This window comes from Pimephales promelas, chromosome 9 (genome assembly GCF_988280905.1).
Source record: "Pimephales promelas chromosome 9, fPimPro1.hap1.1, whole genome shotgun sequence".
Taxonomy (NCBI): domain Eukaryota; kingdom Metazoa; phylum Chordata; class Actinopteri; order Cypriniformes; family Leuciscidae; genus Pimephales; species Pimephales promelas.
In genome coordinates, this window is record NC_142777.1 from 18,419,581 (window position 1) to 18,444,993 (window position 25,413).

The 25,413-nt window shown below is 38.7% G+C and overlaps 1 protein-coding gene across 1 annotated transcript in view; it reads right to left on the reverse strand.

The window, feature by feature from the left end:
* fat2 (FAT atypical cadherin 2) overlaps window positions 1-24,591 on the reverse strand; it is a 47,864-nt gene extending 23,273 nt beyond the window's left edge. The window contains exons 1-14 of the mRNA XM_089134813.1: window positions 24,395-24,591; window positions 16,790-20,083; window positions 16,008-16,319; window positions 14,268-14,326; window positions 13,011-13,322; window positions 12,446-12,656; window positions 9,396-9,535; window positions 8,947-9,222; window positions 8,375-8,585; window positions 4,114-8,151; window positions 3,576-3,772; window positions 3,093-3,246; window positions 2,316-2,549; window positions 1,337-1,726 (exon numbers count right to left, since the gene is read on the reverse strand). Of these exons, the coding sequence (XP_088990939.1) occupies window positions 1,337-1,726; window positions 2,316-2,549; window positions 3,093-3,246; window positions 3,576-3,772; window positions 4,114-8,151; window positions 8,375-8,585; window positions 8,947-9,222; window positions 9,396-9,535; window positions 12,446-12,656; window positions 13,011-13,322; window positions 14,268-14,326; window positions 16,008-16,319; window positions 16,790-20,054 (9,799 nt within the window). The 5' untranslated portion in view covers window positions 20,055-20,083; window positions 24,395-24,591. The remainder of the gene's footprint in view (window positions 1-1,336; window positions 1,727-2,315; window positions 2,550-3,092; window positions 3,247-3,575; window positions 3,773-4,113; window positions 8,152-8,374; window positions 8,586-8,946; window positions 9,223-9,395; window positions 9,536-12,445; window positions 12,657-13,010; window positions 13,323-14,267; window positions 14,327-16,007; window positions 16,320-16,789; window positions 20,084-24,394) is intronic.
* Between the last annotated feature and the right edge of the window lie 822 nt (window positions 24,592-25,413).

Sequence of the window (25,413 nt, forward strand, 5' to 3'; positions counted from 1 at the left end):
AAATCACGTTTGCTGTTATTGAGGTGTGATACGGGTAAGGTTAGGGTCAGGTGTGGTGGTATGGGTCGGTTTAAGGGTAGGTTAAGGTGTGAGGGTAGGGTCAACTGTATAGTTACAAATGTAATTACATAAAGTAATTATAGCTGTAATTACATGCTAGTATTTTTAAAATATAAGTACAATGTAAAAACATATATGTACACAATAAGTCCATTGTATCAAATTATTAATTTCATAATATATGTGGGTGCACTGTGTATAATTATTTTGTATATACTGTATATAAATACACACACATGCATTTAAGAAAAAAATATTATTTATATATAAAATATTATTTATATATAAAATATTTATAATATAAATTATATATAAACCAATATACAGTATATACATGAAAATATTTCTTAAATATATACAAGCATGTGTGTGTATTTATATATAAAATAATAATTATACACAGAGCACCCACATATATTATGTAAACACAAACTTTTATTTTGGATGCAATTAATCACGATTAATCATTTGACAGCCCTAGTAAAAAGTAATATTTTATTTTACTTAGTTTCCTTACATCATTAGGTTCCACTTTATATTAAGTTGCTTTACCATGACACTAACATTTAAAATAATAATTTGATACAATGGACTTATTGTGTGCACACATTTTTTTTACATTGTGCTTATATTATAAAAAAAAATACCTGCAAGTAATTACAGATTTAATTAATTTATGTAATTTAATTTGCAATTGCTGACCATTCCCTTACACCTTAACCCACCCTTATACCCATATTACACACACCTGTCCCTAACCTTAGCCCTATCACACCTCAATAGCAGCAATGTGTTTTACAATACAACATGAACACAATAAGTACATTGTACTTATTTTTAGATGTAAGTACATAGTACTTAAAGCCACTTAATATAAAGTAGGACCCATTCATTATGTCAAACTACCAAAAAAACAAACTAAAAAAACTACCTCAAAAATTTAAAGCATTTGTAAGTGTAATGATGTGGTGATGGTGCAGTGGATAAGACACATGCCTCTGGTGCGAGAGACCCTGGTTCAAATCCACTGTGAGACACCAATGTGTCCCCGAGCAAGACACTTAACCCCTAGTTGCTCCAGAGAGGCATGCGACCTCTGACATGCAGTATATAATTGTAAGTCGCTTTGGATAAAAGCGTCAGCTAAATGAATAAATGTAATTGTAAATGTGTAAAACACTGACATGTTTAAAGCCTGGCCATATATTCCATGATCCATCATTACAAAACATTAAACATTTACTAAATAAAGAAATCTAATTTAAAAAGCCCTTACCTGTCATGGAGTTTATCTGGAATCGGCCGTCTACATTGCCAGAGAGGATAGTATATCGTACAGGCTCATTATCAGTGCCATCTATGGGGAGGGCAGACACGCTGATCACCTCTGATCCGATCCGTAACAATTCTGGGATCTGTACAAAGTACTCCGAGCTAAGGAACAATGGCTTGTAATCACTCAGGATGACCACGTGTACTGTAATTGTGGCAAAGGAGAAAAGGTGGCGAGGTAGGCCTCTGTCGGTGGCTTTTACTTTCATCTCATAGGTAAACTTGGGCTCGTCGGCTAGAGATCTCTCCAGTCTCAAAATGCCTGAGATTTCATCTAGGGAGAAGAAGCCGCTGTCGACGCCTTGAAGAGAGTACCTCACCTCTGAGTTGATACCTGGAAGAATTATATAACAGAACATTCTCAGTATTACAGTGCAGGAAAAGTGTTCGTGAGAAGAATAAAACTTAAAAAAAACTTGTAGATATCAATCTGCTGCATATCTGATGGATGCTTGCATGTTTGTTTTTTCGCACTTTTGAATGTATCTTGAGTAAAACAGCTCCATATTTAACAAAAGACCTGAACCGGTTGAAACCTATGTTTACATTGCAAGGTTGTGTTCACATTAACTTTGCACAATTGTGCATTACTTATGCTTAGAAAGGATAATGTCCTTAAATCACTTGTTAAAGACATATTATATAAGAGCACAGAAGTTCCAATTCACATCAATCCCTGTGACGGTACTCTACAAGTTCACACACATCTCCAGGTGTGGTCTGTTCCTCCCCTAATCATGTTTCTCTGTCAGAGCCTTCAATCCTACATCAAACACTGCATTGCTTAAGCTTTTCAACCTGCATGTGAAGGGTCAAAGAAAAAAGCTGAGGGGCTTTTAATACTTTCTGAGTGGATAAGTCGAAAATGGCCTGTGTGTTTTGCTTTATAGCAGCCATTCGTGACAAGAGAAACAGTGGCATACCTGTGTCTGGGTCTTTGGCATAGATGACAGCAATAGGTGTCCTAATCGTGGTGTTGTCAAACACAGTGATGTCATAATGGCTTGTGGAGAATTGTGGCGGGTTGTCGTTCGTGTCTTTTACCATGAGTGTGACGTCTGCCTGACAAGAGCGGCCACCACCGTCAGTCGCTTTGACAACAAGATCATACTCTGATTCCCGCTCCCGGTCCAAGGCAGCAAGGGTGTATAGCTCACCTTTAAAAAAAGAAAAGGCATATGCTTGAAACTAGGCTTTATTAAAAAAATGACAATAACAGGGAACGGTTAAACACTGTGTTGTAACATGTAGGGTATTTAGGACAAGCCTTGACTAGTTATTTATTTGATAGATATGTGAAACAGATTATTTACTTGAAGTCAGTGGTTTCATTTCCTTACAATGGCTGCAAAAACAAAAGAAGTTGTTGTTTAAAGAACTTTACACTACAGAGCTGGACACAGTCCTTTGTTTCTATCATTCCCTGAAACATTTCATGCATCTTGTTTCTTGTTAACCCAAAATAACCATCTTAAAAGATGTTACATTTAGATAGGTTGCCCTGGAAGAGATTAAGTCACATAAACAAATAATAAATCAAATAATCTCATACAAGGAATTCCAGAAATTCCTAATGTCCTGGGAAAGTTGCCTCTTATCTTGTTTGTTGGTTTGATTTCCTCGAACAGTAAGCAAAAGCAATCTCAAACTAGTCAGAATGCTACTAGCAATCTGGAGGAAGATTGACAGATCAAAATTACCAGTTTTGGAGTCAAGATGGAACTTGTCTGCATTAGGTCCATGAAGAGTAAATGACACCTGGCCATTTGTTCCAATGTCGGGATCAGATGCAGAGATCTTCAGGATGAACATGCCTGATTGGGAATTCTCCCCAACTGCCTCTGTATAAAGTAACTGGGAAAAGTGGGACATTTTCCAATAAAATAGGTTGCCATCAACCAATTTCAGAATTTCTTCAATTTAGGCCCTAGTATGTAAGCCTTTCTCCGGGCACTTTTATATCCCATGTCAGAATACATTTATTATTATTAACACATGTTTTCATTAATATCGCATTAAAGTAGATTTTGGAAACTTTTTACCATGTCTTCATCTATCTATCTATCCTGTCTGTCTATATTTTATTTTATATATATCCACAGGGACAAAACTGCCCATAGTTGAAGAAACACACATAAACATGCAGAAACATACTGATATCTTCTGAAGAACGCCTGACTTACTTGCTCACACAAAGGACTGTTGTCATTGAGGTCAAGAACATGGACCTCGACTTTGGCAGAGGTTTGAAACCTTCCATCTGTGGCTGTTATCTTAAGGGTGTATTTGTCTTTGTCTTCTCTGTCAAGTGGACTTTTGGAAATCACTGTCCACTCCTCCCCTGCTGATGTGACTGAGAACTGGCCCAATGGGTCTCCCTCTTCAAAGATGAAAACAGCAACAGTATGTGTTTAAAACCAAACATATATCATTTTGCCCATGCAAAAAAAAAAAAAAAAAAAAAAAAAAAACTGTTACAACAATGTTTATACAACAGTCAAAGTTGAGGTAAAATGTCAAAGCTGATTTGTAAAGACAGACAGCACAGAATAACTACACTCTTAGAAGAAAAGGTTCTATATAGAACCCTATGCTTCATATATAAAGCCCCAATGAACCCTTTTTTCTAAGAGAGAGAACTCAGTTTCATTATATTAATAGTGTTATATAAACATTACATTAATAGACAATAATAATTGAACTAAAACAGTGACTGCGTACCTGTTATATAACATACAATCTGTCTATTATCTGCAGACACATCTTTGTCAGCAGTTGTCAGAGTCACAATGGTTGTTCCAGGCCTGCTGTTCTCTAGTATGGACCCTTGGTACAGTTCTTCTGTAAACTGAGGTGGGTTATCATTTTCATCTGTGATAGTCACCTCAACTAGAACTGAAGAGGTCAGTTTGACAGTGTCGCCATGATCAGTGGCCACCACATAGAATCTATGAAGCTGTTTGGTCTCAGAATCCGCCTCCTTTAAGGCAGTAATCCAGCCAGTTTGTGAATCAATTGTAAACATGTCGCCAGTATCATCTGCCTCCGACTCGATTGTATATGAGACTTCTCCGTTGACGTTTGTGTCTGCATCATTAGCTGTCACTTGAATGATCGTGGTGCCGCGGGGCAAATTCTCAGTCAGGAAGGCCTTATAGGGGTCAGCCTCAAACATAGGCTGATTGTCATTAACGTCTTGAACTTTTATGTGAACAGACACAAGAGATGCTACATCGGTACCATTGTGATTTCCTTGAGCGATCACATCAATCTTGTATATCTTGGTTTTTTCATGGTCAATGTTCTTCTGCACTACAACTGTACCGCTATCTTTGTCGACAGCAAAAGCATGCTCTTTGTTGCTGTCTATGGTATTACCATCCACCAAGCTGTAAATCAGTGGCATATCAGCATCCGCCTTGACTGTGCCTATCTCATATCCGATAGGGAGGTCCTCAGATGCTGAGAAAGTGTACAATGGCTCAGTGAATCGGGGCAGAATGACCTCTGGTGGGACCACCTTGACCTGTACTGGCACAGAGGAGTTGTAAAAAGGAATGCCTCCATCTCGAGCCTTAACTTTGAAGGTGAAAATCTTGTTCTCCAAACCAACCAGACTCTCTTTGACACTGACCATTCCGGTAAAAGGGTTGAGCTCAATAATATCTTCAGTAACCTCCTCCGCTTCTTCTACTGTGTAAGTGACATCCGCATTTTTACCTTCATCTGCATCATAAGCCATTATCTGTATCACTGGTGAGCCTTTGTTTACTGTTGACTGAATGGACACCTGATACTCTGAGGCTTTAAACTGAGGGACGTTATCATTCTCATCTGTTAGAATGATCTTTACAGTGCAAAATCCCACTCTTCCTCCACCATCCTTAGCCATGACCTTAATCGCAATCACTCTTTGCGATGGATTTTCTCTGTCCAATGACTGTGAAGTCACAATTTGTCCATCTTCATCAATGGAGAACTTCTCATCGGCAAGCTTGTTAATAATGGTGTAGTCTACACTGCCGTATGGCCCATCATCCGGGTCAATAGCAGCCAGACGGATCACTCGAGTTCCCACTTCTGCGTTCTCTGCCAGGTCTGCCTCGTAAATGTTTTGGTTAAAAAAGGGGCTGTGCTTGTTGCCGTTTGTCATGTCAATGTTAACAGGGGCAGTCTTCTGAAACACACCGTCAGAAACTGCAACGGTGAGGTTATAAAATGGATCCAGGTTTTTCTTGCACAAATTGGAGAATGAGATAAGTCCAGATGATTCATTAATAGAGAAATATCTCCCCTCGTTGCCAGACAGGATCTTATATTGGAGGTCATCCTTACTATCAGGGTCTGAAGCCTGAACTTTGATAACGATGTGGCCACAAGTAGCCATTTCATCAAGAGAGGCCCGATAAGATGGCTCATCAAAATCTGGAGGGTTATCATTGACATCCATGACGTTCACAATGATGTGAGCCTCACCGCTGAGCGGTGGTGAACCTTTATCTGTGGCTTTAACTTTCAGCGTGAACTGCTGCATGGTTTCATAGTCCAATACTTGCATTGTCACCAAAATCCCAGTTAGTGGGTCAAGATCAAAAAAATCACTTTTGTCTATCAATTGGTAAGTTACCTCTGAATTGCTGTGTGAATCTCTGTCAACAGCTGAGACCTGTAAAATAGATGTGCCTATTGGAAGGCCCTCAGACAGATCGGTAATATAAGACAGATTTTGAAAGACAGGGGCATTGTCGTTTATATCTTCCACATCAATCTCTACTTTGGCTTCGCTAAAGGTACCAGTCACCGAATCTGTGGCACGAACAGTCAAAATATGCTTTGTTTGAGTCTCAAAGTCTAGGAAATCAGTGACACTTAAGACCCCTGTTTTGAAATCAATGTTGAAAAACCTGGAGGCATTGTCTTCCTCTAGATTGTAGATAAGGCCGTATCCTTCTGGGTTTCTTGCTTGCACATGCAGGATCGTTGTAAAAGGAGTAATATTCTCAGGTAATTTCAAAGGGTAGTACATGCTTTGAAATATTGGATGAGAACGATTTTGCACTTGGACGTAGAGTGTCCCAGCGGCTGAAAGACTCGGCTCACCATCATCCGATACCAATACAGTGAGCACATAATTATTCAGAGATTCAAAGTCTAAGGGTTTCTGTAATGACACATCCCCAAGATAAGAGTCGATTCTAAAGAGATTGAAATCATCCTCCAGTAAAAATATTATAGATCCATTCTCACCGAAGTCATCGTCGGTTGCTAGCACTTGGAAGAGAACATCCCCTGGTTCAGTTTCCTCCGATATTATCAACGTATGAGGCAAATTTGATATTTTCGGAGCATTGTCATTGATATCATCTATATAGACCTTAACAATACTTACATCCACACGTGGTGGATGCCTCATGTCTCGGACCTCCACGGAAACATCGTACTCATCCTGTTCCTCCCTGTCAAATGGAACTCCGGTGGTATGCAGGACTCCAGATGATGGAACCACTGCAAATTTCCCATGTGGGTTCAAAACGGTGTACTGCAAGGGCTCGTTCAGGTAGCTACCTGTTGCCCTCAGAATGGCTAAAATTTTCACAGACGCAAAGTTCTCCGGTACACTGACTACATGCATCCTCTCCTCAAACTTGAGACTAGTCTTTGTTGAATTGGTGATATTGCATTTCACTAGGGTAGTGTCTTTATATAACCCATCGGAGGCAGTGATCTTCAACTCAATATGGGACTGTAGTTCAGATGAATCATTCACTGAGATTATTCCAGTGGACTGGTCTATTTTAAATGCATTTTTATTACTACTCTCCGAAATCATGTAGGTGACTGCTGAATCTGGATCATGAGCTGTCACTTGGATCACTTTCATGTCTTCAAAAACTGGTGAGGTGATGGCAGTATTATAGATAGGTAAAGCAAATTTTGGAGGACAATCATTAAAGTCCAGGACACGAATATTTACTCTGCATGGCTTGGAAGAACTTAGCGATGGCTCGCCGGAATCCCACACCTGAACGCTGAAGAAAAATTCAGGCGTTGTTTCAAAGTCAACTGTAGTCTTTAAGAAGATGGTACCCATACTCGGATCTATTTTAAACACGTTCTGTGCTGCAGGCTCGAGGATTTGGAAGACCAGAAGAGCATTTGTGTCTTTGTCCGCATCTGACGCCTTGATCACTAACGGTGTGTTGTTCTCGCCAGTCACCATGCTGTTTATGGGCGCAGACTCACTAATCTGCCCATAATATGTGTCCTGATGGAAAACAGGGGCGTTGTCATTTTCATCTATCACATAAATGTTAATTACAGCATCAGATGAGACTCCTGCTGAATTTGTAGCTCTTATTTGCAGACGATAGGAGGGGTGCTGCTCAAAATCGAGCGCGTTTTGGACAGATAGCAGTCCAGAGTTGATGTTGATGTGGAATGTCCCATTGGGGTCGCCTTGATTGATCCTGTACAGCACTGAGGACGGGCAGCTGGCGGAGACTGATAGCACAGGGGAGCCAGGAGGCATGGCCTCACTTATCTCAGTAATGTATTCTTCGGAGGAAAACCTGGGTGGTGTGAATTCAGACAACTTTACAGTGATGGTAACGGGGCAGAGGGCACTGCGCTGGGGAAAGCCCTGATCTGTGGCTTTTACTGTGAGGTGATACTGCTCCTTCGGAACTCTGTCTAATGCATCAAATACACGAATGCTTCCCGTCTCCTTGCCGATTTCAAAGGCACCATCCACATTCCCACCTGGACAAAAAAGGAGATTATTTACTTAAATGTCAAAAACAGAATAAATGTGATTATAATTTTTTTTAATTGCCACCCAAGAGTATTAAAATAGTAATAGAGTAATACAAAATTGAGGATTAAGGCAAGATTTCATTAATTCATATGAATTCGTACTAGCATGAATGCTAAAGAAAAGTTAGTTGAAAAGCAAAGGCAATAGTGCTCCAGGCTAATTTCTTACCTGAGTGAAAGGAATAAACAATCTCTGCATTGCTCCCTGTATCCTTATCCAGGGCTTTGACTCTTAGCACTTCAATCCCAGTGGGTGCCAGATTACTTATGGTGCCCTCATAATGAGTATTCAAAAAAGATGGGATGTGGTCATTACAGTCTTCTACATGCACAACAACCTTCGCAAAGTTCTTTTTTATTGGGATCTTGTCATCTCGTACCTGGAAAGATAAAGTACATGGGTCAATGTGTGTGCGGTGCAAGTCAATGTGAGTTAGGGAGTTAACTTTTGAACACTGATGACCCTTTTAGGCATTTTAATGAGGTCAGGAATTTTTCAGGAATGTGGATGTATGGTTTTCTCTTGTGCTCTGAGTCTGACCCCATCATGTCAGGGCCTCAAGATAATTATTCAAGATGATTTAACTGGACAAATGTCCAAATTATTTCATGCCCATTCAATCAAAGTTTAATTTTTGTCTGGATTTCCCAAAATTGTAACAGATTGCTCAAGCCATTATTACTATTTACATAAGACCTTGAGATGAGAGTCTAGTTGAATCAAGTCAAGTGTTAATTTACCATCACTATCAGCGTATGAGAGGAGATGGTCTCATAGTCTAGCTCCTCTTTAATGACAAGCACACCACTCCTTTGGTCCAGGTGAAAGTACTTGAGGCTGTCTGGGTTGAGGCTGCTGTGGATGGTGTAAAACAGTCCACTGTTGGCATCTGCATCATGAGCACTAATGTGAAGGATCTCCTTCCATGGAGATGTGTCTTCTGGCACTCTTACTTCATAGAGGCTCTTCAAGAACATGGGCCGATGCTCATTTATATCCACTACTTGAATAAAGGCCTAAAAGTAAGACAAAACATCAAACTCTCAGCTGTCCATTGGCTTAAAGTGAGACACAATGCAGACCTAATAACAATAGTAAATATTTCATCTCGCAAAGGTGCAGAGGTGCATGCTAAGAATTTATTAATTCTGCGCTCAATGTGTGATAGATTTTGAACGTGTGCTCATACTTGAGTGGTTATGGCCTGAAATCCATCTGTGACTCTGACAGTTAAGTTGTAATGAGATTTTCTGCCAGCATCTAGACGTCTTGCTTTCACAATGCTCCCTGTGTTCTTCTCAATGTAGAAGTCCTGCTCTTCATCACCACCTGAGACAAAAAATTAGCTAGTGGTTAGATGGTGGTTCTCAACATGGGTCAGAGGTTTGTTATCAACCAGCCACACAAATATTCAGGATAGCAAAATAAAAGTCTTTTAAAAAAAGAATGCTTCCCATGTACAGTGGTATGAATAAGTTTTGGCACCCATGCTAAAGTTGCCTAAAAAGAGGAATAAAAATAATCTTTTGGATATTGATCTTAATGCCTTAATTAGAAAAATGAGGAAAAGTCCAACCTTTAAGGACACCAATTTTCTTTGTGAATGAATAATGTATCATAAATAAATAAATGTTTTTCTTTAAAATACAGGGTGCATAAGTCAGGGCACCCCTATGTTAAATTCCCATAGAGTCAGGCAGATTTTTATTTTTAAAAGCCAGTTATTTCATGGATCCAGGATAATGGATCCTGATAAAGTTCCCTTGGCCTTTGGAATTAAAATATCCCCACATCATCACACACCTTCCACCACACCTAGAGATGGGCATGGGGTACTTTCCATAAGATCATCTTTCAATGCAAATCAAACCAGCTATTAGGCTAACTGAAGTAAAACCATGCCAATCTCTAGGTGTGGTGGAAGGTGTGTGATGATGTGGGGATATTTTAATTCCAAAGGCCAAGGGAACTTTATCAGGAAGCATATTATCCTGGATCCATGAAATAACTGGCTTTTAAAAATAAAAATCTGCCTGACTCTATGGGAATTTAACATAGGGGTGCCCTGACTTATGCACCCTGTATTTTCAATCAATCAATAATTGGTGCAAAATTATCGGTTACTTCACTAACTGGTCGATTAAATAGTATATGTGTTTGAATTTAATGTTATATTAATATTATTTAAACCTATGTATTTCAATATTCCATAATTACAATAACCCATGACAATTTCGAATTTCTGTAAACATGTCATGTAAACATGTTTACAAATATGGTTTGAGCCATAGTGTACACCACTGACTGCTAAGATCAATATCAATTCATTATTATAATAATTTTGCGATTAATGCATTTTAATGTTTGATTTTAAGTTGACTTTACAATAGTACTTTACTATTTGGTTTCTGTTTTGGGTCATCACTCAGTGTCCAATATAAAATATGCTTTGTTAGAAAAAAAAAACACTGGTTCATAATAACATACTGTTTCAAACATCTGATGGTTTATCATCGATGTTTGAACCATTGTGTAAACCATTGTGGGTGAAATTATATGCATTACTTCAGGGCTGAGTCAGTACCATGAAGTGTTATGACAGCAGGATTCAGGTGAAGTGATCCATACTGTACAATCCTCTACGCTTAGCATTAGTAGAATAATTACATGACTATCAACAGCAACAACGACAAAAAAGCCTTGATGAAAAGTACAAGCATACTTCATATTTGAGAGTATGAATACCATTCACACAGTTGCTCTCAAACTATTGGCCATCCAGGCACAATAATGACAGAAAACAAGGCCACGTCAGGAGGCCACTCTTGAGACACTGTTCATGACATCAGCACTATTGTTTAAGGGACATTTGGCACACGTATAAAAAAGACCAGACGTGTTACTCAGTGGGGGCAAATTCATGCCTGCTTTAACAGATGGTGTTTATTAAGCATTCCACCTATTGAAGGCTATCTGGTCCCATTTTAATACAACATTCATTTTAAGTGGCTCTTCATTATGTTTATTAACAAACTTTACAAAGCAGTCTTTAAGTGGATTTATCATCATCTTTGCTGGAGGCCAACCATCTCTAATTTTGCCCTTGATGGAGACTTTGAGAAAAATTCAAGTTGTTTGTTTTGTTTTTTATCAATACATAATTGACTTCTCGAGGACTGAAAACTAAATGATAAAAAGTTAGGGTTGGGGATATAAAGTTAAGCAGACTAGAGATGGTTTTATGTAATCATTTAACTTCCAAAACTGCACTGATTCACTGCACAGATTTTTAATCTTATATTCCAATCAAACATGAAGATTCTTTTATTTTTGCCCTGCTCTTTATGCAATTCATTGATTTTATTTAAATTATAGATTATTTAATGTTTCAGTAAACAAATCAACCATACACTGTTAATTCAGAAATCTAATTTAAGTAACTATTTGTTTGTTTTTTCCATTGGTTTTCAAGCTATTTAAATAGGGTTCACAAAGATTAATTTAATCACATCCCTTCTAAATGTCTGGCTTAATTTAGAAATCCCCAAAGGTACAGAATTAAAACTCACCATTCAATGCACAATTAATGCATGAGGATCTGAAATGTAAAGTATGACACAAGAGTATTTTTCTTCAAATTGACCACACTTTTCTGGTTAAAATGTAGTGTGTTCATATTTAAGAGTAAGATAACACATTTAAATGAATGCAGGCCTCGCTGTCATTATATCATTTTCAGTAGAACCATGATAAAACAAGTTCTGAATCCACAGGTGAACTTTCTTCCTTGATTCATTTTCCCTCCCTACTACAAAGGCCTCTGATTTATTTCCACTGAAGCTCATTTCTCTCGGAGTGAGGCAACAGGGCTGAAGGTAAGAACGTAGGGAGTTGAGTGAAGGTCAGGTTCAGCCCGTAACTGCAGGCGAATATGTGCTGCTTGCACGGGCATAGAGAGACTGATGGCAGCTCCTATGGCGCTCTGGCTTGTCATCTGAAGAAATGTGTCACTGCTAAGATCTACCTCCTGGCACAGATCTTATCACAGAGAGGGAAGATAGCATCACAGTGACACCCCACCCCCTACAGCTGTTTTTGCATAGCCACTGTTAATTCATTCTTTTCACTCTTTGTTTTAGACATAAACATCAGATTTATGCTTACAATATTGACCGTGAATCTTGTTTATGTTCATTTACTACAGAGCAATGGTGTGGTAAGGGATAGAGCCTTGCTTACCGGTTATGTCAAAAAAGTGCAGGCTCTTTGAGATCTCTGTTCGGATTATTCCCACCATGTCAGAGACAGGATCCGTCTCCATCACCACATAGTTGAATGGCGGCTCATCAAAAGCCAGTACCTCAGAGCTGGACTCAGGTTGGGGCAGCCATTGAACGTGCAGACGGGCCTTAGACATTCTTGGAGGGTTGCCTTGGTCTGTTGCTCGTATCTATGATCGTGAAGAAGAAAATAAAAGGTGAAAAAGTGAATTTTCCTCCCTTTTATTGTAATGTATAACTAGATTTACTGGAATACATCATGTCATACAGTATTTGTTAGGCAACTATTTTGTTTATGTTTGTAGAATGTTTTACTAGGGTTATGCCAAATTAAATTGCGCTTATTTAAATAAGTACTAAGTAAAATTCATTAACTACATGTACTTACTATAGAGTTACGATTAGGGTTAGGGTTTAATTTAGGGTTAGTTAAATTGCTCTGAATTTGCAAAAGTCACTTTTGAACTGAAACAAAATATCGTGAATCACACTGATTCAGCCTGAGCCCTAGATTGTATCCATACCGTCAGAATACTGTAGTTGCCCCGAATAAACTCTCCCCTAGCTGTCACCACCCCGGTCTCAGGATGGATATGAAAAAGATCGTCACTTTGGTCTTCCAGGCTGTACGTGATCATGCCATTGGGCCCCACATCATCATCACGGGCCACCATCCTGTAGATGTCCTGAGGCTCCTCCGTGTTTTGCTGTTCGGGTAGTTTTATCTGGAAAAGCTTTTCACTGAACTGAGGGCTATTATCATTCTCATCCAAGACTTCGATGATTACAGTGGCAGTGGAGCTCAATGGAGAATCTCCTTCATCTGATACCATGACCTAAAAAACAGCAGGTGTGGAAAACAACTTTAACATCATGTGCACAAATCAAAACCACATCTCTGTCAACTCTCAGAGTATATACTGAATATAGTGGAAGCATTCATTGCATCCAGAGCACCAGCATTCATATCCATTTTAATTTCTCTCAGTGTTGTGAATTGTTTTGAGATTGTTGCTTTGGTCTGAGAATGTTTTCTGGGGGAAAATCTCTAGAACAAACATTTGTAACCTCTGTGGCAGAAAAAGGTTTGGAATGACCACAGAATGTAGTGTAAGAAAAAGTTATTTGTTCATTCAAGGTCTAAAAGTAAAAAAAAAAAAAGAACTATTGTACTGTCCGCTTTTAAGCGCCATGTCATTAATCCAAAATTGAATACTGTTATTTTTTTATTTTTTTATAAGACAAACTCTGAACAATCCTCAATGAATGTCTTTTCTATATTACAACAGTGCCAATGACAATGACTCCTGATTCAAATCATGCATGTATGATTTGTGAACCAGATCAACCAGTTTGTCGGAAAGAACTGATTCTTTTTAAAATTGGATGGATCTGGTTCACTGATGCAACAACGACTCGGTGATTTGGTCACATTGGATCTCAAGTTAACAGCACTTTAGGGGAGATCATTATGAGTGAATCATTTTACAATTACTCAAAGCTTTTGCAAGAAGACTTGAAACAAGTCAATCAAATTTATAGTGTTTGTGTTTGTTTGTTTTAGCTCAGGGACACTATGAATTGTTGGTAAAAACATACCTGAAGGTTTTTCCAAATTAGACAGGAAAAAAAAAAATGACAGGTTGAAATGACATAGAATGAGTAAAAAAAAAAAGACACACTGGAAATACAATCAGCAACATGTTCTCAGCAATCAGCAAGTGAAAGGCTCAGGCCTGAGGTTCGTGACCTAGTAAACAGAAAGGAGCAAGTGAACCAACCTCAATGATATGCTCTGCTTTTTGTTCCCGGTCCAGAGCAGCAAGAGTGCTGATCACACCTAAACAAACATACAGAGGAAGAACAGACAGGCTGATCAATGCTACCGGCCTCAGACGGATGGCACACCTGTTCGTTCACCACAGGCTCCCCATTTTACTCTCCGTTCTTCTCACAGGTTTGTTTTTCAATCTTTATTTGTTTTGTTCCACAGTTTATATTAGGTCAACCTGTGGTATACAAGCCGTGGGAACAACGGTAATTTTTCATATCCACATCAATGAGGATTTAGCCATACTAATAGACCAGACTTTCCAATTGCCAAGAAATCGACAGAAAATGAGCCACGGCTTAAGAACCAAAGCAGTTGCGAAGTACAAAAAGCAGTGTTGTGAATTAATACAAGAGGTTCTCAGACAGTTATTTTTTACAGTGTGTGTGCTTCATGCCTCAACAGCTAACTTCAGGCTAAGGTGGACAAAATGCACTAGTGACAGTGGTTTACCACCACTGCAATAAACACTTGAGAGTGTCATTTCAGTGGAAATACCTGGCAGAGACCCACAGCATCTATCAACGTGTGCAGCACTCAAAACAAACCCTGCTGGGCTTTTATGACAGCCTGTATTTATGCAGGTGATACTGAAAGTGTGGTTTTAGCACTAATGCCCACCTGTGTGAAAGTCTGCCCTATCATGCATGGGACAATGGGCAAATGCATGGATTTAAAAATGTCTTTAGTGCTGTTGGATTTAAAAAATAATATTACACAACAACCCTTTGTGACACCATTCTTGTGTCTTAATCCCCCCTAGAGCATTTGGCATTTGATAATGTAAACTTCTAGAAATGCTTCATATCTAATAAATTATACGGTTTTGTGGTGCTAAGCTGTTGAGGCGGTTAGCTTAGTCAGTATTCATTCAAGTGATTCGTCATCTCAAGCTGTCCTGTCTTGACAAAAACTCTAGAGAAATCTAGTCCCTTTAGCCCTGGGAGAAAAAGGCAAAACCGCACTGAAGTGGTATTTGTTGCTGTCTTGAGATGTAGTAGAGATTATACTACACTTTTATATTCATTTAGCATTCTTCTTGATCCTCCTCCACTATTCAGTACACTTATACAATATTCAAGGAGCTCTCTTTTTTGAGTAATGGTTCGTAGGCTACTAAAAGAACTTTTCGCCTCAAACTTCCAGGCAAACCCACTAGCCCTTTATCAATGGAAATGAGAGCTCATCTAAAAAAATGACTGGTATAAAACATCTACAAGTAAGCATTTCAGGAGAATACAACCCAACCCCCGTCTTTTTTGTAATCCTGGTCTATTAGCTCAAGGTGCGGCAGATGAAACAACAAAAAGACAAGACTTGGTCGAGACAAGTGCAAGCTTGCAATGCTGGTTAATGCGGTTCCAATTTTCATAGTTACTGTTCAAAGGCTTGGTTAAGCTGATGCAAAAAGGGTCAGATGTGTTGTGTTTTTTGATTGAGTGACTCTGTGGGCTCGCTAAACAACTATCCTCACCCTTGACGCAAAATGACACACTGATCACAATAGTCACTGTAATTAGAGGTCCTATTCATTGTGCCCTACACAAGGCATACCACCCTTATATAAAACGTGTGTCTAGACAAGTTTAATCGATCCATCAAAGGTTGTATTATCCCATGACATGAATCACCAACGTCAAAACTGATGAACAAATACTTTCTGACAGGTCATTTGAAGCATAAAGTTTACCTGTTTTTGAGTCTATGGTGAAATAAATGCGTTGAGAATCAAGGATCTGGAAAACAAGTTTCCCCTCAGAGGATTTGTCCATGTCTGTGGCAGATACTTTCAGCACAGATTTGTCCTTTGGCAAATTCTCTTGAATTGAGCCAAAGTAGACAGGCTGGGAAAGCTCAGGGGGATTGTCATTGATATCCCAAACTTCGATGTAGACCTCAGTCCAGGAAACCAGTGGTACAGTGCCCAGATCTTTTGCATAAACTGTCAGCCAATAGTGTGGAACAGCCTCACGATCCATGAGGCTTGCCGTCCGAATAACACCTGCAAAATGAAATGATCCAGAATCACCAAGCAATACCAATAGCAATATAGTGCACTGCAACATTTAACATACAATGAACATATAGTACATAACAAGTAACAACATTTTTTACATTTGTTTTCTAATATCTGAAATCACGTCATAACCCAGTGTGCACAAGCATTGCTAAACTCAAACCAATATTTATGTATTCAAAGGAAAATAGGTGAATGTAATGTAACAGATGTTAATTTTTAAAAATTGTTCAACACATGCAGGAGAAAGCCATGTATCACATTGTCTTCACATATGTTTGGTATGCCTAATGATTGATCTGTAAATGTTTGAACATGCAGCGTTGACCCATATTGCTGAAGGCAGGTACTGTAAACGAGAAGGTACTCTCGCATATCCATGAGGTATTTTTCTAGCTAGGGTAAATCATGTGAGAAAATTGAATACAAATGAAATATTGTAATCACAAACATACCTGTTTCTTCATCAATCGTGAAGACGCCAAGCCCTGTACCATCATGCATGTAGTATCTGACTTCTCCATCTCGTCCTAGGTCGTTATCTACAGCCGTTAGCGTCAAGACTGAAGTTCCTATTTCAGCATCCTCCTTAACGGCTGTGTTGTGCACAAAAAGAGTGAATAGAGGCCGGTTCATGTTTTCGTTGACATCTAACACTTCAACCTCAATGAAACATGAAGACGATAAAGACCGTGGGTTTCCATGGTCTACAGCTCGAACAGTTAGATTATAAGACTGCTGCCTTTCAAAGTCCAGTTCACTCTCCAGAGTCAAGCAGCCTGTGGATGCATCCAGGAAAAACGTCCCTGCTTCACTGTTTTTTAGGTTGTAGCTTATGAGACCTCCGCTCTCCAGATCAAAATCAAAGCTTTCGACCCACAATAGCACTGTGCCTGGAGGAACGTCCTCGGGAACTTTGATTCTGTAGATTGTGGGTACAAACTTTGGAGGATTGTCATTGATGTCCTCCAGTACGACCACCAGATCTACAAATGAGAATAGTTGTTCGTCCAGTTTGGCTTGATCTCTGGCTTCAATTTTCAGGTCATACCTACTAAAGGTCTCTCTGTCTAAAGGGCCAGTTACCTTCACAACCCCTGTCACTTCGTCAATTTGGAACAAATTGGTAAAGGTTAACAATGAAAATTTAAATTCTCCATTGTCATCCAAGTCAAAATCGACTGCATTGGCTTTGAAGATGCTTTTGTCAACCTCCGTGTTTTCTGGGATGTTCACAACATATCTTGGCTGAGAAAATAATGGAGGATTATCATTTGCATCAAGAATGTTGACAGCAAGAAACTTCCAAGTAGAGATTTGTGGAGATCCCAGGTCATACACAGTTATGTTGAGAATGTAAAACTCTTTTTGCTCTCTGTCCAAAGCACTGATAACCTTGAGGTCCCCTGTGTTCATGTCGATAGTAAAGCATCCATCCTCATTTCCACTGGAAATTGCATAGACAAGTTTTCCGTTAAAGCCAGAGTCATTATCAGTGGCATTAAACTGCAACACCGATCTATTGAGAGCAAAGTCTTCCCTGATGTCAAACGAGCTCGGTGTGCCCATGATAAACTTTGGAGAGTGCTGGTTAATTATATGAACATCTGAGATAGACTCGTCTTCTTTGACAGTGAGAGACGGCTTAAATGACTCGATAAGCTTCTCTGTCAACTGCCTAGTAATTCCAGTCTCCTCGCAATACGTGGTGGCGCCTTCGCCCTTGCCAGTGATATGTATGGTCATGGTATTGGGATCGGCACTATATTTGCCATCTGTTGCTGTTATTTTAAGTATATAAAAATGATTATCTGTGTCTTCATAATTTGCGGGAATTGCCCTAGAAAGTTTAATGGTGCCAGAAACCGGGTCAATTGCAAACAGTCCCTCGTCATTCCCAGATTCTATCCTGTATTTGATCTGCTGCAGCTCATCCAGATCGAGTGCTGACATCTCTGTAATACTTTGCCCCACAGGAAAGTGTCGGGGGATGGAGGCATTGCACGCCACCCGCTCAAACACTGGAGTGTTGTCGTTGATGTTGGTCATGGTGATGGTTGCAGAGCATTCGCTCACTCTGTTAAAAGGGCTGCCGCTGTCTGAGGCCCATATTCTCAAGTGGTACCATCTCTTCATGAGCTCATAATCGAACTCCTGGGAGGTCGAAATCACACCAGTCAGTGGGTCTATAGTGAAAGGAACAGGACTTGTGTTTGCTATAGCGTAGGTCACAAAACCATTGTTATCTTTGTCCACATCAATAGCAGAGACAGCTAAGATGCTTGTTCCAATTGGGACATTTTCAGGCAGAGAAGCCTGGTATGAAGGCAATGTGAACCTAGGGGCATTATCGTTTTCATCAATTATATCCACAACGACACGGGTAACCGCTTCTCCATCGTTTGCTGTAACATCAAACTCATAATGGGAGTGCTTTTCAAAATCAAGTGACTGAGAGGTTACAATTACACCAGTTTTGGCACTGATTTTGAATTTGTAGCTGTCTGGGTTTTCTTTGATGCTGAAGGTTGTATTTTTGACACTCAAACCTACAGATACTTTAACTACATGACTTTTCGGTGGGGAAAATTCACTGAGGGAGACATGGTATAGTTCTTGTTCAAATGTCAAGGGTTTGACATGAGTAGGAGGAGGGAAATGCACAGTTTCTATTGGTGTTTGCAATAAACCATTTCGGCTACTTCTGTCTTTGGCCTGCAGGGAGATGTTTAGTCCAAATGGGTTTTGTGACCAGTCAATCCATTTTGTTGAGACAAGCTGAAAGCCACCATCAGGCAAAGTTGATGGAATAATCTGAAAGCACTTTAGTGGATCCCCTTCAACTATACTTAAAGATGCCACTTTCTCTTTCTCCTTGGGTTCCATCTTGATGTTCACACTTATTTTGTCGTCATCCGTTTGCGGACTTACTGCACTAGTGGGTGCAATGAGGGTAAAGTTTTCGGTCACCTTTTCTACGGTCACAACAACCGTTGCTACATTTCCAAACTTCTGCACACCAGAAATTTTCTTTGTCCTGTCCTCTGCCAGCACTGTAAGTTCATAACGGTCTCTCTGACTGGCGTCAAGTCTCTTGACGAGTGTAACGGTCCCCGTGAAAGGATCAACGGCAAATGGGTGTGATCTAGTGGTGAATGAGTAATAAAAGTCTGCATTGCTGCCAATATCAGCATCTGTAGCAGTCACTCTCACCAGGCTTGATTTGATCGGCGTGTCCTCTTTGATTAGCACATTATAAGAGGCAGGGTAAAAGAGTGGTTTCAGATCATTTGTGTCAAGCACCTGGATCAATACCTTTGTTCTAGCTCGGTTCTCATAGGAACTTTCTGTAGCCTCAACGGTGAGAGTGTAAATGTCTCGAACCTCTCTGTTCAGCACAGCTGAGTTACTGCTTCTGGTTTTGATTCTCAGAAAGCAGAAATCTCCAACGGTTTCCTGCTCGGCTTTGAAAAGCCCATCGTCATCACCAGAGACAACCTTGTACTTGATGTCCCAGAAGGTATCAGATTGAATGATGCCCATTCGGACTGGGCTCTCCACATAGGTCCTGGGGGCAGAGTTCTCATAAATGCTCGCATTATACAAATGATGGGTGAACCTCAGCAGAGAGTTGTCTTTAACCAGGCTCCCCTGACCTCTGGTTAACATTCCTAGGACTGCCATGACAGTGAGAATTATGGCTGTGTCTGTGAAAGCCATTCTCACCGTCTCAACATGGACCCGCAGACCTGAAGAGAAGGCAAAAGAATTTACATATTAGACCATCTTGTGCAAATATATGCTCTTACAATGAGCTGATATGACAAAATAATATTGCAATGGCCATTATATAAACACATACTAAAATCTGAAAGCACAAAACAGGAACTCACACACACACCCGCTCATCTCATTGTCCGTTTCACCTAGTAAAAAACCATAGTCACGTATTCTTTTCTCCTGTTTTGAGTTGACATGTCTTGACAAGCTATTACATTGTTTGACCGTGTGAAGAGCACTAGAACTCTTTAACCCAGGTGATACATTTTCACATGGTAGGCCAGTCTTTTTTTATCTAAGTCAAAAATAATAAGCATATGGAAATGGGACATGTAACCTATGAAGTGCTCTGGAACGCTATTGAAAACAGGCATTAAAATCATATATTTGGGGGTCTCTGAAATTGATCTCCCTATCCTTACCCACTCGTTCAACTAAATGTTAATCATATCACCCAGCCTATTTTAAAAAATAATATATTCACCTTTACAATATATTCTTTATTTAAAAAAACTAAGTTAATTGTGATATTTTTGTCATTTAACAGATAAATTAGTTTTTACTTTTATTTCAAATAACATTTTCATTTAGTTAAATAATCACACTGACTGAAAGTATAGAAAGTACGATAACACTTTATAATAACTGCACGCTATTAATCATTAGTTAAGCATGAGTAAACAGTTAATTCATCATTTATAAAACACTAATAGACATTAATAAGCAGTTTATAAATATAGCTATAAATGTTTTTTCTTGATTTATACGCATATCTATAATGCGTTTAATAATTGTATTTTCATGCTTTGTTAATGATCAATTAATAATTTCTAAATGAAGTATAGCATTATTTACAAACCAGTTGTTTAAGAGTTGTCAGTCATTCATAAGATCACTTAGAAAGTGTAAGTAAATGTAGTAAATGCAGGTAGTTATAAAGCATTTAGTAGTGGTTAGTTAACTATTTTTGTGAGCCAATCTAAAGTGAGGACTATTCATGCTTTGTAAAGCATTTATAAAGGTGATTTAAAGACTCATCAATCTTCTAAACAGTAAAATGTAACAAACACAACGCAGTGATACAGAACATAGAAATATTTAACAGCCTTTAAAAATGCTTTACAAGGCATGAATAGTCCTCACTTTAGATGAGCTCACGAACATAGTCAACTGACCACTACTAAATGCTTTATAACTACCCAAATTAATCCTGAATTACAGCATTAATACATGTTAATAAAGCATTCAATAACACACCAAGTAACCATCACTATATGTCTGAATGATAAGCTGTATGAATGCACATTTAAATAGTTTATAAATCATTTACTTACACGCTCTAAGTAATCTTACGAACCATTGACAACTCTCAAATAACTGGTTCATAAAAAATGCAATTCTTCATTTAGAAATGATAAATTGATCATTAATAAAGGATGAAAATACAATTATTTAACAAATTATAGATATGCTTTTAAATCAAGAAGAAAGCATTTATAGCTGTATATATAAACTGCTTATTAATGTTTATTAATGCTTTATGAATGATGAATTAATGGTTTACTCATACTTAACTAATTATTATTAGCGTGTAGTTATTATAAAGTGTTACCAAAGTATATATAATTTAGAGGAGGCAAATGTTGTTTCACTATCTCACAAAAAAAACTACAACTGCACTTACAATTATGTAAATCTATGATAACAGTTTTAACTGCCATAAATCTCTCTAAATGGGGGTGGGGGGTGTTATGGAGCATTATTTCCTGGAATGCATGTTAGATAGAGGCACTAACAAATAATAATCTGTGCCATACTGGTTAAACCTCAAACTGATAAGGAAACCCAGTGTTTCTGCGTGGGTATGTTTCAGAAACAATACTTTTTAACTCTTTTGAAATCTCCTGAAATCAAACCGGTACAAGTTGTGAAATCCCCCAGGCTGAGTCTGTTAGCAGTAGGATGTGCCGTTTTCTGCCCTCCAGCCTACACTCTCACAGCTACCTGCTGCCACACGCTCAGACAGGCAGCACACACTCGGATCATATTTCACTATAAGTCCTCACTTTGCCAGTTTTGTTAGATGTAATGGTATTTAAGGATACTCTGAACAGTTTAGCATGCTATCACTCTTGTAATGTTTCTGTGTAGTAATAAGTCAAATTTGAGTGTAGCAAGCAACAAGACTACTCAAGAAAGTCACATCAAAGTAAACTGTATAGCATAGCGTATGTTTAAAAACGTTTACTACAGTAAACCACTAGTAAGCCAACAAACTGCACTCCTTATATTGTGAATACTGCATTTTTTCACTTCCTTTTTAAAGGATTTACTTTCACCTGCACATGTTTTATGCTTTGTGGTGCATGGGTTACTACTGGATTACATTGGCTCTTGCTGTAAGTTTATTGTTTGCAAAAGTTGTGGCCAGAGCCAAGCATCAACATGCCCATGGATGCGTGATTTTAACAGCTATTTCAACAGCACTGAAGCATTACGAATGACGTTGAATATAACATCTTAACAAAATAATGTTTTTGAACAGGAATTGCCTGCTAATAATATTATGATGAATGCAGTTGTTTAAAGTGAAGCATTCAGTGCATACCTGTATATTTTCTACTGTATAGGAGATTAAATATTAAATGCTGAAAGTTTAACAACATCTTTGTGTGTTTTCCCTATATCTGTCTATGTAAAATGGGCATGAGGACCTCACATAAATTCCCTCATGTCCACACCTAGTGCCACAGGGAGGCAATTATCTAAATTAGGGGGGGGGGGGGGATGTTGGGTATTCAGAGAATGGATGGTTTAGACAAATGGTGTGTTCACCTTAAAGTGTTGGTTCACCCAAAAATAAAAATTCTGTCATCATTTATTCACCTTCATGTCTTTCCAAACATGCACACATGAAAACATAATTGAGATTTCTGTCCGTCCAATTACAGTCCACAAAACTACCACTTTAACTCTTCAAGAAGTTCATCAAGATCACTTTATACACTGAACATATTTCATTTAGGCTTTTATTCACATATAAACATTCGGGAACTCATACAGCAGTCACATACGTCACACATGAACGTAAACTATAGCATGTTCACCTGTTGTGCGAGAACCAATAAGGTTCACTCTTGTGTTACGCAGCACGTTTGAGCGTCCACAAGAACCAATGAGGTTCGTTCTTGTGTCACACAGCACGTTTGAGCTTCAGCGAGAACCAATGAAGTTCATTCTCGTATTACAGCACGTTTGAGCTTCTGTTCATGTTCGTTGATCAATGTTTATATGTGAATAAAAGCCTAAATTCAATCTGTTCATCTTATAAAGCAATTGTGTCTCTTCATAAAATTTTAACTAAACCACTCAATTCATTATGGATTAGTTTTACGATCTCTTTACTAACTTTTTGAAGTGTACAGTAGTTTGAAGTGGTAGTTGCATAGCTGTCTACATAGGGACAGAAAGCTCTCAGATTTCATCAAAAAGATCTTCATTTGTGTCTGAAGATGAACAAAAGTTTTAGGGATTTGGAATGACATTATGGTGAGCAAATGATGACAGCATTTTGATTTTTGTGTGAACTAAACCTTTAAGGTGACTACCTTCTTGTGATCGTCAAGATGCATCACCACCTTCTTATGTGTGATACCACAAAAGGTTTAATATGTACTAAAATCATTGTTAAATGTTTAATCTCTAATGACCACACCATGTTAAAAGCCCTTGATGGATGAGATGGTACTAGGTATTTAGAAAGAAATATAATTTAATTTTGAATGAGATTACATAGAAGAGAGGTCATGTTGTAATTGACAAGTCAAAGATTTTAATTAATAATAACATTTTATATTATTAATATCATAGTTATCAGAATATTGGTTTCTGTCAATTAAAAAACTGACAATTGTCTTACTATTGTCATTAAATACAGACCCTGTGAAGTACACTTGCACAGTCTTCTTCACATCAGTAATTAGTAGCACCAGCTTTCTTGATACCATGAACTATATATAAGAAATATTTATCTATTTAGAAATAGAAAAACAGAGTAACAAAGAGTTACATACAGCTGCACTGTAACACTTCTAACAGCTTGACTGTAGCCCAAAGAAATGCTTACCACAGCAAAATAACAAGACGTATAAAATCACACAAACCCTCAACACACTTTTGGATATTCACATATGTAGATTGTGTGCAAAAATCAACTGACAGAAATGAGGCAAAGAAGTTTAGCAAACTGACACCGCATGTCTGACATCTCAGAAACTCACCTGAGGTCCTCGACTGCTGCTATACATAAAACTTTTCCCAAAGTTCTCACACCTTTGTATTCCAATGCGGAAATAAAACCAATTGCTTTTCATCCATAATGAGCACTGAGCCAGAATAGCTAGTGTTGACGGTTTCAGCTAATTTACCATGTTCAGGAGAGTAGTTGAGACACCTTACTCCCTGAGGAATCAGGTTGATCTTCCCCTCCCCAATCCTGATGACACTGTCCCTCCCTCTACAAACCCTCCCCCTCTCCCTAAACTCAGCCCAACACCCATCAGTCATCAGCCAGGCACACAGATTGGGGCCATTTTTACACTTTCTCTCTCTATTTTTCTGTTTGTTTTAATCTTTGGGTGAGGTAAGAGTCCTAAATTTTACCCAAAGTTAAAATAGTCCCGTTCAAAAGTAAATACACACCTCACAGGTTTCATATTACTCTAATAGCATGCAAGTCACCTCAATGCTTTTGAAGAATGTGAACAAAATATTGAAACAGACTTAAGAAAATTAGCTTCTGATTAACTCACGAAAGCAAACCATATAAAAGCCTTTCAACAGATACCAGAAGGTAATTATCTATGATCAGAACTAGCGCTACTGCTGACGGCCTGGAGCACCTAGTCTTTGTTTGACTGTTATGTAAACAGAGATCACGTTCACACTATAGTGTAATGTATATCATTGAGGCACAAGGTGATTAGCATTTCTTTAGCAGTTTCCCAATTAAAAGTTCTCCACAGTCAAATTATGATAAGGACACAAAAAAGGCTTCAGAACTGTGCATTGAGGTACGTCCACCCACCAGTGATGATGTAAACAGACCCCACACTTAGTGCCAAGACCTGCCATGGAGTGAGAGAGGATGAGCACATGGAGCAGGCATGGCCCACAAATAAGACTCAACAGACGGTGGGCACCGGGCCACTGGCAGCAGGTGGACTTTGACGAAGTGCACTTTGAGGATGAAGTGAAAAATGTGCAACCCTAAGGGCATTAATGAAAGATGCCACATGCG